The following is a 13,109-nucleotide window of genomic DNA, read 5'->3' on the forward strand; positions in this document are numbered from 1 at the left end:
AATTTCTACCAGTCTTCGGGATCTGGGTTTTTGTTTTTTTTGTTTTTTTCTTTTATCATGGGACTTACTAAACTTTATTGTAATTACTTCTTTCATTGTACATCTTCCACACCAGACCAAGCTTAGAGAAAATAAAGATGAAGTGTCTTCTTTTCACAGTTGTCTACATCCTCCCATAGTACCTGGCATGTAACAGGACTTAGTAAATAGGAAGTAGTTAGTAAATGGAGTCCTGTTTAAAATCCTCCCCTGGCCTGCATTTGCACTTAGAATAAAGTTCAAAAAACCATTATCATGATGGCCAACAAGGTACAGCCGTGATTGGCCCTCCTCTTTAATCTTATTTCCTGCTACTGGTCACCATGGGTTCTGAGCGCCAGTCACTGAGGCATCCTTGCTGTTTGTCACACTCGCCAAGCACGAACATCCCAGTTCCTTCAAATATTCACGCAGGCTTGCTTCCTCATTTCACGTGAGGGTTCTGCTTAAAAGTCCCTTCTGAGAGGTGCTTTTTGACTACCCCTCATCATTCTCTTTCCAGAACTCTTCTTCATTTTTTTTTTAAATTCATTTTTTGATAGAGACAGAGCATGCGTGGGGGAAGGGCAGAGAGAGAGGGAGACACAGAATCCAAAGCAGGCAGGCTCCAGGCTCCGTGCTGTCAGCACAGAGCCCAACACGGGGCTCGAACGCACGGACCATGAGTTCATGACCTGAGCCGAAGTCGGACGCCCAACCGACTGAGCCACCCAGGCGCCCCTCTGCTTCATTTTTTTTTTACACGGCAAGGACCACTGCCTGACCTCACTTGTTCGTTGTGTCCCTATCCCCACTGCCTCTTGACTGCAATAAAATTTTATTTACTGCTGTATTCCTAGGGCTTAGGACAATGCCTGGGTCCTAGTAGGCACTCAGTAGATATTTGTTAAATGAATGGATACCTACCTAGGTTCGTTAAAATGCTAACTATCACAACTCCTCCAGCATGTACACTTGAATTCAAATAATAATAATAGCAGTAATAGTGATTTACATTTCTTTAGGGCTTTTGAGTTTACAAAATACTTCTTATACTTGATCTGATTTGGGCTATATAACTTTGCTCTGGAATTGGTATTGATACATACTCTTTTAGCATTTTGCCAGTGAAGTTTGAAGGCAGGGCTTGACTTGCCTGGAGTCACACAGGTAGTAAATGACTAACTTGGTCCTGTATTCAGTATTTGTTTGACCGCGCCACACTGTTGCAAAGAAAGGGCAAGGTAAACAAACCGCTTCCTCTGCTCTTCCAATGTCCCCGGTATTTCCTGCGAGCAACTTGGATTCTCTCTGCCCTCCACCCCCACCCCCTTGCGTCAGAGCAGAAGATTTTTACTCCAGCCTCACCGGAGCTGGCTTCGGATAGTGGAGCTGGTAAAACTGACCATGCTGTCAACCACATTGTCTATTAGTGCTTAGAAATAAACTGTAGAGTATTTTAACGACTTAGAAAGAACTAATATTTGTAATATAGGTTAACATGAAAGTGTAAAGGCTCAGAGGATGTCAATATTATTATCCTAAAGGTGGCCGCTTTTTAATTCTGAACAAGTAATTCCCTAAGTAGGAGTAAACATTTTCATACAATTAAAAACAGAAAATGAAAAACAACCCAGCCTAGGAAATGAGGAGACAATTGCTGTGTTACCAGGATGAGCTCTCCTGCCCTCAGGGACGTACATGTGCTTGGCCTTGCCTAATAGCATGGGCCGGAATCCCACGGCCCAGCAGACAACGCTGTCAAAAGGACAAGGCATAGGAGAAAATGAACTCATAGGCCGTTTAGTCTTTTCGTAGCTCAGACACGCTGGTGCCGTAAAATTCCAAGATCACCTGAAGGAAGCTCAGCGTCTGTTCCCGAGCCCCGTTTCTGCTTACACCCCTAGGTTCTGGGTGCAGGGACACGTCACCACAGAGCCGGAGCTAACTTTTTGTCTAAGGCTGGAGCCAGCTACTTTCCAGCCTGTCAGCTCGGCTCTTACCGTGCCACAGAAGATACCGTGGTCGAGGAAAGTCCTAAAGAGCCAGATCCTTTCTTTTCTCAGGCTGTTGTCATAGGCTTGAGCTGAGTTGATCCACTTTTCTGCCTGAAGGATTTGGATGCTCCGGCAGAGCCGCGATTGGTTTCTAAATTAGCACTTGGGAGGCCAAGTGGGTAAGGCCGCACCATCTAGCTTCTTCTAGCTAAGTCGAATTCCAGAATATCTGCAGCTGTGTGGTGTCCATGCTCTACAGATGGACGCAGTTAAGTTCAGGAATTCTAAGCGTCTCTTTATTGTCAGTAATGTGTGGAATGAAGTGTCCTCACAATTAGTGGATATTTCTATGCCTGGTCTTATATGTTGGATACAGGCTTCCTTCCATGGTCATCCCAGGATCCACTGAAGACGTGCTTCCAAGTTGGAGCATAGCCGTATAAATTTAAAAGAGGGTTTATTTGAGGCTGAACAATTTTGTACCACCTCGTTTTACAATTATATGTATGTCCTTTTCCCCTCTCCCCTAGAATATAAGCTTCTTTATATCAGAACGGTGTTCCACGCGTCATCATCTCCCATAAAACCTGTCAGCACCTTGTAGTGTATAAACATTTAGTAAATATTTCTTAGTGAAAAACCGAATGATCACCACTTACCAGTAGAATCTTACACCAGACTCTTGGGTTTTATTATTAAACAGGTAATTCACTGATGACCCAAATCATTCACTGGTCTTACGTGCTTTTGTTATATAGGTTATTACATGAATGACCAAGGCAAGCGACTTCTACTTTTAAAAATGTTTTGATCTATTACAGGGTTGGCTTCCTAGGTCTCAAGTGAAATAAGTTTAGTCTAGACCAGTGTTTCTGGATTAAAGTTTTCAGAGCTTCCTGGAGAGTGGTCAGGGAAAAACCTTGAGCCGAAATTATGGAAGGATTAAAAGTTGAAACTTGCTGCTTCTCGAGCTGTCGCAGAAGATGAGCCGTTGCCTGGCCACATGTGTTGGCAGCTTCTCTGACACTCCCTCCCAACTGAGGGAAAGCCAGCAACTTAAATATTTCGAGCACCAAACTCATTAAGTGCCAGTGTATTTTTTTAAACCATCAGAGGCCTACTTCCTCAAGCCTAGTTTGTCTTATTCACCAGTCATGCTACCTGCTAGCACATATTGTAAGATCAGTCATTTATTTAACTGAAGGAAAATTACTTTGCAGTGGAAAACCTGCCGCGACAGCAAGCGCAGAGAGAGATCTCTTGTGGACAATATTTTTGAGTCCTTATTGATTAGACTTCATTGTGCCGTAATTAATTGTAATACTGCATAAGCATTTTATCACTGGGAACACAAGACCCAGGCTTACATAATGCTTCTGATGGAGACTGTTTTGTACAGCCCCTGCCAAAAAGCTTGCACTTCAACGCAGCAGCTCTGCCCTGATTGGCTCCCTCATCAACATCCGCACAGCATCGTGCTTGGCTAAAAGCACTTTGCTTAGAGGGACCGGGCCAGGAGATTAAAGTCGCTCACCCGCCAGTCTCCATATCCGAAGGGGCTCAGCATCCTCAAGGCGGCTCTCATACATTTTGGGGTATATTCCACTGCCAGTGAGAAAATCCGTGTAGCGCTTTCGTGTTCGTGAAAGCAGAAATCACAAATGGTGTCAGGGAGGAGGCTGGATCTACTCCAGAGTTAAGCAGGCGTCCCCTAATTTTACCTATCATAATGGGAAACCATGGGTACATAGAGGTGCTGCCTTATTTATCATTATCACTTTCAGGCAAACCGTCTCTGAGCTTATGTCAACCCCTTGGAGGAAAATAGAGAAAGGGAGGAAGTTCTAAGTGGAAGGACTCCAGAGGTTTAGGTAATACCTAACATTCATTGAACGCTTTCTTTGGACCAGGTGCTGTTGCATTAACTCGTTTTATATTCAGAACTACCCCCGTGAAGTAGGCTGACTACTGTCATTTGATAAGCAGGAAAATTGAAGCATGGTAAGGTTGAGTAACATACCCCCAATCACACAGCTGGTAAGCGGCAGAGCCGAGATTTGAACACTCGCAGTCTGGCTTCGGAAACCGCCTGACTGTCTTTGATGGTATTTGAATTCTCAAGAAATACGCATCTGCCGAGTTATTCCAGGTATCAAGAGAGTCCTGGGGTGGATACCTTTGTCCATCTACATCTGGATTATGTATTGAAAAAAGAGTTAGTATCATGTACTCTACATTGAACTCTGGAGTAAAACTAAGGCAGAATTTTGCTCTACTCTAAGGATTGACATTAGTACTCAAAAACCTATTTGAATAATGATATGACAGTACAAGCAACAAAAACTTGTTTTACTGTGAACCTCAAACAGGACAGCCTCTAGTGAGACCCTCTAGCCAGCGGGGTGTCTCCCAGGTCGGGGCTGGAGATGATTGTCGGCCTCTCCAGCCTGTAAGCCAAAACCCCCTGATCTCTGAAGCTTCATTCTGCAGCATCCCAGCCACCTAGGAAAACTAGCACCCAGGGAAAGTTCAAGAAAGAGATGGTGGTTTTCTAATGAATGGAGATATATGGGCCACCCACTTGTTTTCCCATCAGTCTGGAAACACTGCTGAAACCAAAGAGAAAAGTTTCTCCTCCTAAGCTTGTTCATTCCCTACAAGAAGATTTTCTGACCAGCCCCATCTCTATTTGCTCACTTGTGCCAGGCTACCCTCCTTGGGCCTCTGTGTTCAGCCACAGAAAGTGTCTCACAGGGTTTAGTTATAAGGAACTTAGCATTTATTCCAGGACATTCTGATAACAATTTGCAGAAACTGGTGGTGCTGGGATCTGTATTCAGATCCAGCACTCTCCATTTTCTTGTCTGATCTCGTACTGTTGGACTGTTCTCCGAGGAATTTTACTGAATACTTCAGTCCTGGGACTCCCAGTTTTCTTTCCCCAAAAGAATGGAAAGCAAATGATTTCAAAACAAGACATTTTTTTTTTCCCTCAATGCCATTCTAACACAAGAGGAGCTGATCTCAATGCTTGTTTTTTATGAGTCATCTAATTACAGCCAACACTGTTGTAGATTGGGTTCCATTACAGTTAATTTCAAGAACATGTATTTTCTTTGGTTATGTAAAACTGTGGTATTGCCTATTTCTTTAAATAAGCCCCCTTAACTAATTTGCAGGTTGGGGATGTTTATATCTTTCTGTTGTGACGGTAATGTTTCACAGTTGAATTTGTGGAATAAAAAGCCTTCCGATCCCTACAGCACCATTGTTCCAGCAATAGGCAGTATAACAAAATTTCACGGCAACAACACCAAAAACATGTGTTTTGTATGATTGTGTTTAACATTTATGCAGTCTCTCAATGCATCTATGGGGTAGCATATTCAGTGTATTTACACATAGAAATAAATGTCTTATTTCAAGACCACTTGTCTACTGTGTTTAGATTTTAAAATAGTCACCATATAAAGCAGGTTTGACCTTAGCTGACAGCTGACAATGACAGGGTTTCCTTGGGTGTATTTAAAAAATGTCACTTCTAGGTCTTTGTCTTTGGGCAGAGCGAGGGTCCCTAACTCAGGCCAGCTTCTTAACCAAAAGAAGATGTCTTGGCAAAAACACCTCTGATTTCTTTTTGATTTACTTTTTAATTATTTCTATAGGCTCATAGTGTTATAAGACAGACACACTATTTTAGCTGTGATTAAGAGACAGGACTAGGACATGATGACAGACTCTATTTTCTTTTCATTATGAAGAACAGTATGTTTTGTGCATGGTTTTCCTTTTGGGGAAAGGCAGATAGCATTAAAGAGGAGCTTGTGAGGCGCAAACATGTGTCAGTCCAGAATATGTACAGTAAGGGCTCTGGTCAAAGCCATATGGCTCCATCCAGAGACTGTCCTTGTGGACCATTCATCTGTCTTGTCCAATTTGTCTGCTATCATAGTATCTTTTCTCCCCCAGACTGGTACCCAAGCTAGGCAAGGCAAATGGCTAACAGAATCTGACAGTATATGACATAGTGTCCTTCTTCCGAAAAGCGTTAAGACTTTAGTGCCATTTAATTAAAAAAAAAAAAGTACAAGGTTATTCATTTTCCAGGCAGCAGACGTCTTAGAGATTTTAGTAGCCAATTTATTTGTGTTTCCATTCCGGATTTTGAGATTTGAGAAAAATAGAGCCCTCTTTGCAATTGGAATTGTGCTGGGGAATTAAACATTTTATTAAGAACTTTGTTACAATTATTGAAGATAAAGAACTCTCGGGCTGAGTGCTTTGGAATTACCTTTGAACACACCTGGTCTCGACCAGAATGTCCTCAACGTGAGATGCCTTCTCGTGTCCCCTTCTTCCAAACACCTGGAAGAAACAGGAATTTCCTGAGTAATTGCTTCTTCCTTGCATTCTTCCCATGCCTCCTGGCACACAGATGTCTTCTGTTCCCCCGGCTCAAAGCATTTTTATGTGGTCAGAAAGAATCTATGACTCAATTTCTTTCAGACCACTCCTCTGCCCTCAGAGCTGAAAGTGATTGCCTTGCCCTGTCCCATACTTTGGCATCACATGAAGGGCTTTGGCGATGGTCGGCATTCCCTCCATCTGTAGGATCGGCCTGAAGATTCTGATGATTCAGTTCCGCAGATCCCTGCCCACCCCTTCTCCTTGTCTGTGGCGCCTGGGTTGAGGAACCCTATTGTTTCTGGCTTTCCAGCAGGCTCCATCAGCACCAGCAAGAGTGTGTGCACGGAGTTCGCTCTTGGCTGGAGCAGTGAAATCGTCACCATCCAACTCGCCATTCTCCCTCGATGTTGTTTGCCAGTTAGTTTGTAGCCTCCTGACCATGAATGTTTTATGAACTTGGCTTGTAGGTGGCTCTATCATGATGGAACCCGTGGTGATTACATGGCATTTGATGATCAGAAAAGGAAAATTGATTTGCTTTGCTTTTTTTAAGGATATGCTAGCTACTAAGTAGAACATCAAGCATCAATTTATTTTAGGTGCTATATGGGTTACAAACTCTGGCCTTGGAGTAAGACTGACCAGAATTTGTATCCTGGCTTTGCCTGTTATATTCAGGTCAAGTTTCTTAACTTCTGTGATTTTTAATTTCTTTATCTGTAAATGGGTATGATGGTAATAGGCGTTTGTGAATTAAATGCTTAATTAACTTCAAGTGTTTCTTACTCTGCCTAGCCTCTAAGTGCTCAGTAAATGTTAGTAATTATTATTAAATAGTATTTTTGAAGGAATTGGTCTATTAATCTTGCATTCTCTCTCTCCCTATGGTGGTTTTGACTCTTTTCTCTCACCCTCACCCTGTTAACGTGCAAAAGATACAGTGTTAATTCTTGCAGGCACATCCACGGGGTTTATGGAAAAGACTTAGCTGCTAGGTGTTGTTTTATTTCATTGCAACAGAACCTGGATGCTGAGGCCCCACCTGCACACAGATGTCTACTCGAGCGCCCGTCTGATTCACAGGTTATATTCTCAGAGAACATCAGTGAGTTAGGGACCCTGTAACTCAACTTTGTGTGAGACAAAGGACCCTAAAGCTGCAGGGGAAAGCCTTGGAAACCGTCTGACCTAGGCTTTTGCCCCCAAACACTGCCACATCTCAGTCTGCTACAAAATGACAGTTGTCTGCTCTTTGTGGTGTGAAGCGTGGAGAAGGCCCGTTCTGTTGCGGTTTCTCAGAATCCGATGAGGAAGGTTGTTTGAAGGAGCGGTGGCCGGCTCGTCTAGCATCTCGTAGTCCAGTATCGATCGTGTCGGCATTCTGGGGGGCGTGTTCCGTGTCGGGTGTGGTAGGCGCTGTGGCCGCACAGCTCAGGCAGACCCTGGCTCTGTCCTCGCATAATGCTGGGAGCCCTTCTGATGACATCTCAGGTACCGGCCTCTGATTAAACATGTCTGGTGATAATGATGCTATTTCACAGGACGCGGATCATTCCCTTTTCACAGTTACATGGTTTTCGGGCCTGGAGGGGGACTGAGGAGTTCATCCTACCTGGTTGCTTCTGGACTTAACTTTGCAAGCGAACTCCTACTCAGAACACTAACCTGACCGGCGGATATAACATCAGCCGTACTGCACGTGTGGCCCTGCTCACCTGACGGCCCTTCTCGCTCCCCTGAGAGGCCCCCTCCTCAGATCCCTAAGACCCTGGCCCAGGAGTTTGGATCAAGTCTCACAATTAGAAAGATGTGTCCCAAAGTGAACTTGCTACTTCCTGATTATCTCGATCCAGGCCCCTGGAGCAGCATGGTATCAATCCACTTTGTTTTCTTTATAAAAGCCCTTCCCATACTTGAAGGACACCCTGTACACCCCTGGCTGCTGCACATACACCTTCTCTTCTCCAGGGTAGATCAACCCCGTAGCCTTTCACCTGTCTTCAGGGGCCATGTTCTCAGACTTTGAGTCCAGAAATTGAGTTTTCATTTCTTCTCCTGGCCTCGAAACTTCCTTTAACTCTCTTTGGTGAATTTGACCTTGGTTTTTAATTCCCCTTCCCCATCCTTTACTTTAGCACCCCCACCCCTCCACACCCCAGGCCAAATACTTTCCACCCCTTAGAGAAAACTGTTTATTATCAAGTTTCAAAAAGAAGGAAGGTGTTTGAGACCCGGTCCTCTCAGATGGAATTGCGCTGGCAGTCTCCACTAATTCCCATTTGAGGACCCAGCCCATCCAGCAGCTCTCTCTCCAGAGAGTCATCCAAACACCCGTCAGCGCCGCAGGGTAGGGCCTGAGCGGAGCATCCCTGTTAGCATTCTGTGGGCAGATCGAGTTTCAGGGCCCGTGGCCATTCACACTGTCGGTGTCGGGGTCGGAATCGTGCTTGGGGCAGATTGAGGCGGCGGCTGCAGGGACCCCTCACTGGGCTGGCGCACACCAACACTAAGAAGCGCTTCGGTCTCCTTGCCTGTCCAAGGGAGGGATCCAGGGATGGGGCCGTTTTTGACATTAAACTAGAGCACTTTGGCAGCTGGAAAAGTTGACGTGTGTGCCCTTTGATCTGAGGCCCTGTCTTCTTTCCACTCATTTGAATCGACTGTCCCGTGGTTTATTGTGGAAGTAGGTTTGGGGCATTGATTGCCTTTGTCTTCACCCTCTGTCCATATTTTCTGTAGAATGGTCTGTTCAAATCTAGCTTGAATTGAATTTCACGAGCTGTGTAGGAAGTAGGAGTTGATGATAATATCTGGCTTTCTGCATTTTGTCATGTTTTACCATCTGTGCAACACATGGAAAGTGAGATTTCTGTTCCTTTGCACGCTGGATATTCTGGAGGGCACACGTGATAAAAACTCTGGTCTCTTAGGTATTTTCACTGTCACCAAGAAGCCTTAACCTGGGACCCGTAGACGTCAGAGAAACCCGTGGTATGATTTGGGGGCTCCTTGAACAGATCGAAATTACGTGCAATTTTTGTGTGTGTATAAATTCTTGTTTGCATTTTTCCGGGGAATTTCCAAGGCATCTGAAATCAAATAGTGATGAAGGATGGCTGAATACAGGTTTCAGGATCCCGAATTGAGCTAGCTACATCTTCAAAGCAAGGCTGATTATATTGGTGTTGATTTCTTTTGTTTTTAAGGAAACTACCTTGGAAATCCTGTCTTAAAGCAAGCCTGTAACTGAACGTCTTTCTGACTCGGTCATCTGGTAGAGGACTCACCTTTCATGCACCACACACTGTGTGGAAACTGAAAGAAGACGGAAGAGTGCCATCTAGAGGCCCTAACCATAACTTCACCGCTTTCGAATCCGGCACAGGCCTCCCCACTACCTGGGGGTCTTTACTTGTAGTAACTTTTTAAATTAAGAACTTGTTTTCCCTCCCAGGTGGTAGCAGATCATAAAGGTGTGTGTCAAAGATATTTATAATCTGTACCATTGCTGCACTTGTGGGGTATAGCCTGGCTCCCCTGGAAACGTAATTTTAATACAAGTGTGATGTGGATGGCGTGTACTCTATTTCCTAGGTTCTTTCCTAAACCTACAGGTTTTAGGGTCTACGCTGCATTTGACTATATTTTTAATTATAAGGCAAGAACAAGTTGGTGCCTGCTCTAAAATCATTTTGATATAGGGACTTTCCTTTTTGTATTTTCTTTCAAAGTTAGAGTAAATTTAAAATGGAATAAATTGTCTTAATTATTCTCTATTCCTTTTAAGATTTAGAACAGTGTTTGCCAAATGGTGCAGAAACTGTGGGGCTGCAGAGTTGAATTCACTCCGGAAAAATAGATCAAACAGAATTAATATCCACACGAAGGGTGGTCGAGAGCATATCTGTTTAGTCCCAGCCCCGCCGTTACTCTGCAGTGTTGAGCACGTTCCCGTGTTTCCTCTTTTATAAAGGGGGCTAATAATAGAAGCTAATTTAGGGCTGTTGTGAAGATTCAATGAAATAAAGTTGGTAAGCACAGTGACTTGTATCACTTTTAAAAAGTGATATCTTTTAAAAGAAAGTCTTTTAAAATCAGCACCGATTTGTCCTTGCTCTTACCACAGGCCAGTTTTATCTTCGGGACCGCTGTAATGAAATGGAAACAGACAGTTTTGAGACCTATATCTTACAGGGAATTTCACAGGTTTTTTTTTTTTTTAAGTATCTTTTTTGTAATTGAAGTGTCACTAACATATAATACTGTAGTAGTTTCAGGAGTACAACATAGTGATTCAGCATTTGTGTGCATTACCAGTGACCACAAGAAATCTAGCTGCCTACCATCTGTGACCCTGTGAAGTTGCTACGCTGTGTTTTTGAAGTTTTAATTTATTTAAGTAATCTTCACACCCAGCGTGGGGCTCGAACTCCCAACCCTGAGATTAAGAGTCGCTCGCTCTTCTGACTGAGCCAGCCAGGTGCCCCTAAAGTTGTAACACTATCATTACCTATACTCCCAATGCTGCATATTGCTTCTTTGCTTCCTACTTATTTTATAACTGGAAATTTGTGCCTTTTATCCCCCTTCCTCTATTTCATCCACCTCCTCACTCCCCTCCCCAGAACTATAGTTTTAAAAAGCATTTTCACAAACATAACCTTGTTTGATTAGGATTTCCATAAATATTCATATACTCCATAGCTATTGATTCAGCTCCTTTTAGGTATAAAAACCATCTCTGCTATTGGGGGTTTGATACTGGAAACATCGCTAAGAAAGACCTGGGCCTCACACTGTGGTCGGGGTAGCTGGACAACAAAGAAGTAAATAAGGTGGTTTCAGAAGAAGTCATTTGTGTGGAGGGAATTCGTGTGGTGGACTGGAGTGACCGGAGGCCCACTTTAGACTGAGTTGGTGGCCAGGGAAGAACTCTCTGAGCAAGTGGCATTTAAGTTCTCTCCTGAGTGGCAAGGAGCCAGCGGTGTGAAGGTCCAAGGAAGCAGCAAGTGCAAAGGCTACCGTGGGGAGTGTGCTAAGCACAGGCACGGCCCAGAGAGATTGCCGGTGCCGCTGGAGCTCCGTGAGCAGAGGGAGTGTGGCAGAATGTGAGGCCAGGGGCAGAGATGGTGGCCTCTGGGTCCAGGACTTTGGACTTCATTCTCTGGTTGTGGGAAGAGACTGGAAAGTTGTAGGCGAGGTCATGCTAGCTCAGATTTACGTCTTAGACACAGGCCCTTTGCTTCTCCCTGGAGACCAAATTGTCAGGGAGCAAGGGTGGAAGTGGAAAGACCAGCTAGGAGACTTTTGCAGGAGTCTAAGCAAGAGATGGTGGTAGCCTGGACGAGGATGTTCAATGAATGGCTCAGGAGCTGGGGTCCCGTCCACAGCCATGCGCAGTCCAGAGGCAGCATGGCGCGTGGTTAAAGGGCGCCAGCCGAAGCATCAGACTCTCAGCTTTGGGATCTGACTCACTGTGATCTTGGCCACGTGTCTTGACTTCTCCGTGCCTGTGTTTTACCATCTCTAAAACAGCAGTGACGATAGTGCCTTCCTGCTTAGGTCTGCTGTGGGGATGAGGTGAGAGGAGAGGAGTTGTTCCAGGCTCCAGAGACCGTGTGTTAGTACTGCTCTTCTTATCACCGCCGCCGTCTTCGACACAGGCACTACTCCCGCGTCATCCTCGATACCCCCAGCTTGCGGATGACAAAACTTAGAGGGTGGTTTTGAAATCAGAATACAGGTTCCTTGATTGTGAGTCCGTTGCACTTTCTGTAACATAATATGTAGTATGAGCCATCCAAGAAAATACTCACCTGAATCTCCATAGTTCCGAGCCCAGTTGTGTGCCCTTGTGAGTGTTTAAGTAAACATCGAGAAGATGATAAGTAAGGCAAGCAACAGAGTCCCTGTGTGGGGTAGGGAGCGTCCTGTGCCTCTCCTCCGACACCTTGGACCACTGGAAATTTAGAGTTTGAGGTTGGAAGAGCGCTCTGGACACCACGCCAGAAGCATTAGTATGCACGTAGTAATATATATAGGAAGGTAGAACTAAATGTTTTGAGAGCTTTGTAAGATACTGTATCTCTTTAGAGGACACTCCATTATTCATTAATTGTGTCAAGTGGGGCTGTACATCATATAAACAAATGAAACTCATGGATTATCCCTAGACTGTCTGGGCAGACTTTTAACGAAGGTATTAACCCCACTGCCTCTTTCCTCCGCCTCTTCCTGCCTTTGCCCAGTCCCTTGTGGAGTAAGTGGTGACGTAAGGAGCAAGAGAGACAAATTGGAAGCAAGGAGCTGGAAAGTCCGTCTGCTTGCCTTGCCTTGCCCCGAGCTCCTCGGCTGCATGGGTACCTCCCTTGTTGAGACTGAGCAAGGGACTGAACAAGAGACTGAGGCTCTTCTTGTCTGTTGCAGAGTGTGAGCACCTGATCCGCCACATGCTGGTGTTAGACCCCAGTAAACGCCTCTCGATGGAGCAGATCTGCAAGCACAAGTGGATGAAGCTAGGGGACGCCGACCCCAACTTTGACAGGGTGAGCTGGGTGCCGCTTGCCTCAGGAAGCTCCTCTCAGAGCCCCAGCCGTCCCTCTTGCCCGGGATCGTCATCAGGCCAGGACCCAAAAAGATGGGTGCTGGGAACAGACTACTGTGTGCTACTCAAGCAGCAAGGGATGC

At 44.9% G+C, this 13,109-nt stretch overlaps 1 protein-coding gene across 8 annotated transcripts in view; it reads left to right on the plus strand.

Annotated features, from left to right (window-relative positions):
* Positions 1-13,109, plus strand: part of SIK3 (SIK family kinase 3) — a 250,149-nt gene that overhangs the window by 201,731 nt on the left and 35,309 nt on the right. For all 8 annotated transcript variants that reach the window (XM_086679042.1, XM_086679040.1, XM_086679041.1 and 5 more), the window contains exon 7: positions 12,849-12,967. In XM_086679042.1, coding sequence (XP_086535168.1) covers positions 12,849-12,967 — 119 coding nt within the window. The remainder of the gene's footprint in view (positions 1-12,848; positions 12,968-13,109) is intronic.

The sequence above is a fragment of the Puma concolor genome, chromosome D1 (assembly GCF_028749965.1).
Source record: "Puma concolor isolate L17-30 chromosome D1, mPumCon1.1.hap2, whole genome shotgun sequence".
NCBI classification, from domain to species: domain Eukaryota; kingdom Metazoa; phylum Chordata; class Mammalia; order Carnivora; family Felidae; genus Puma; species Puma concolor.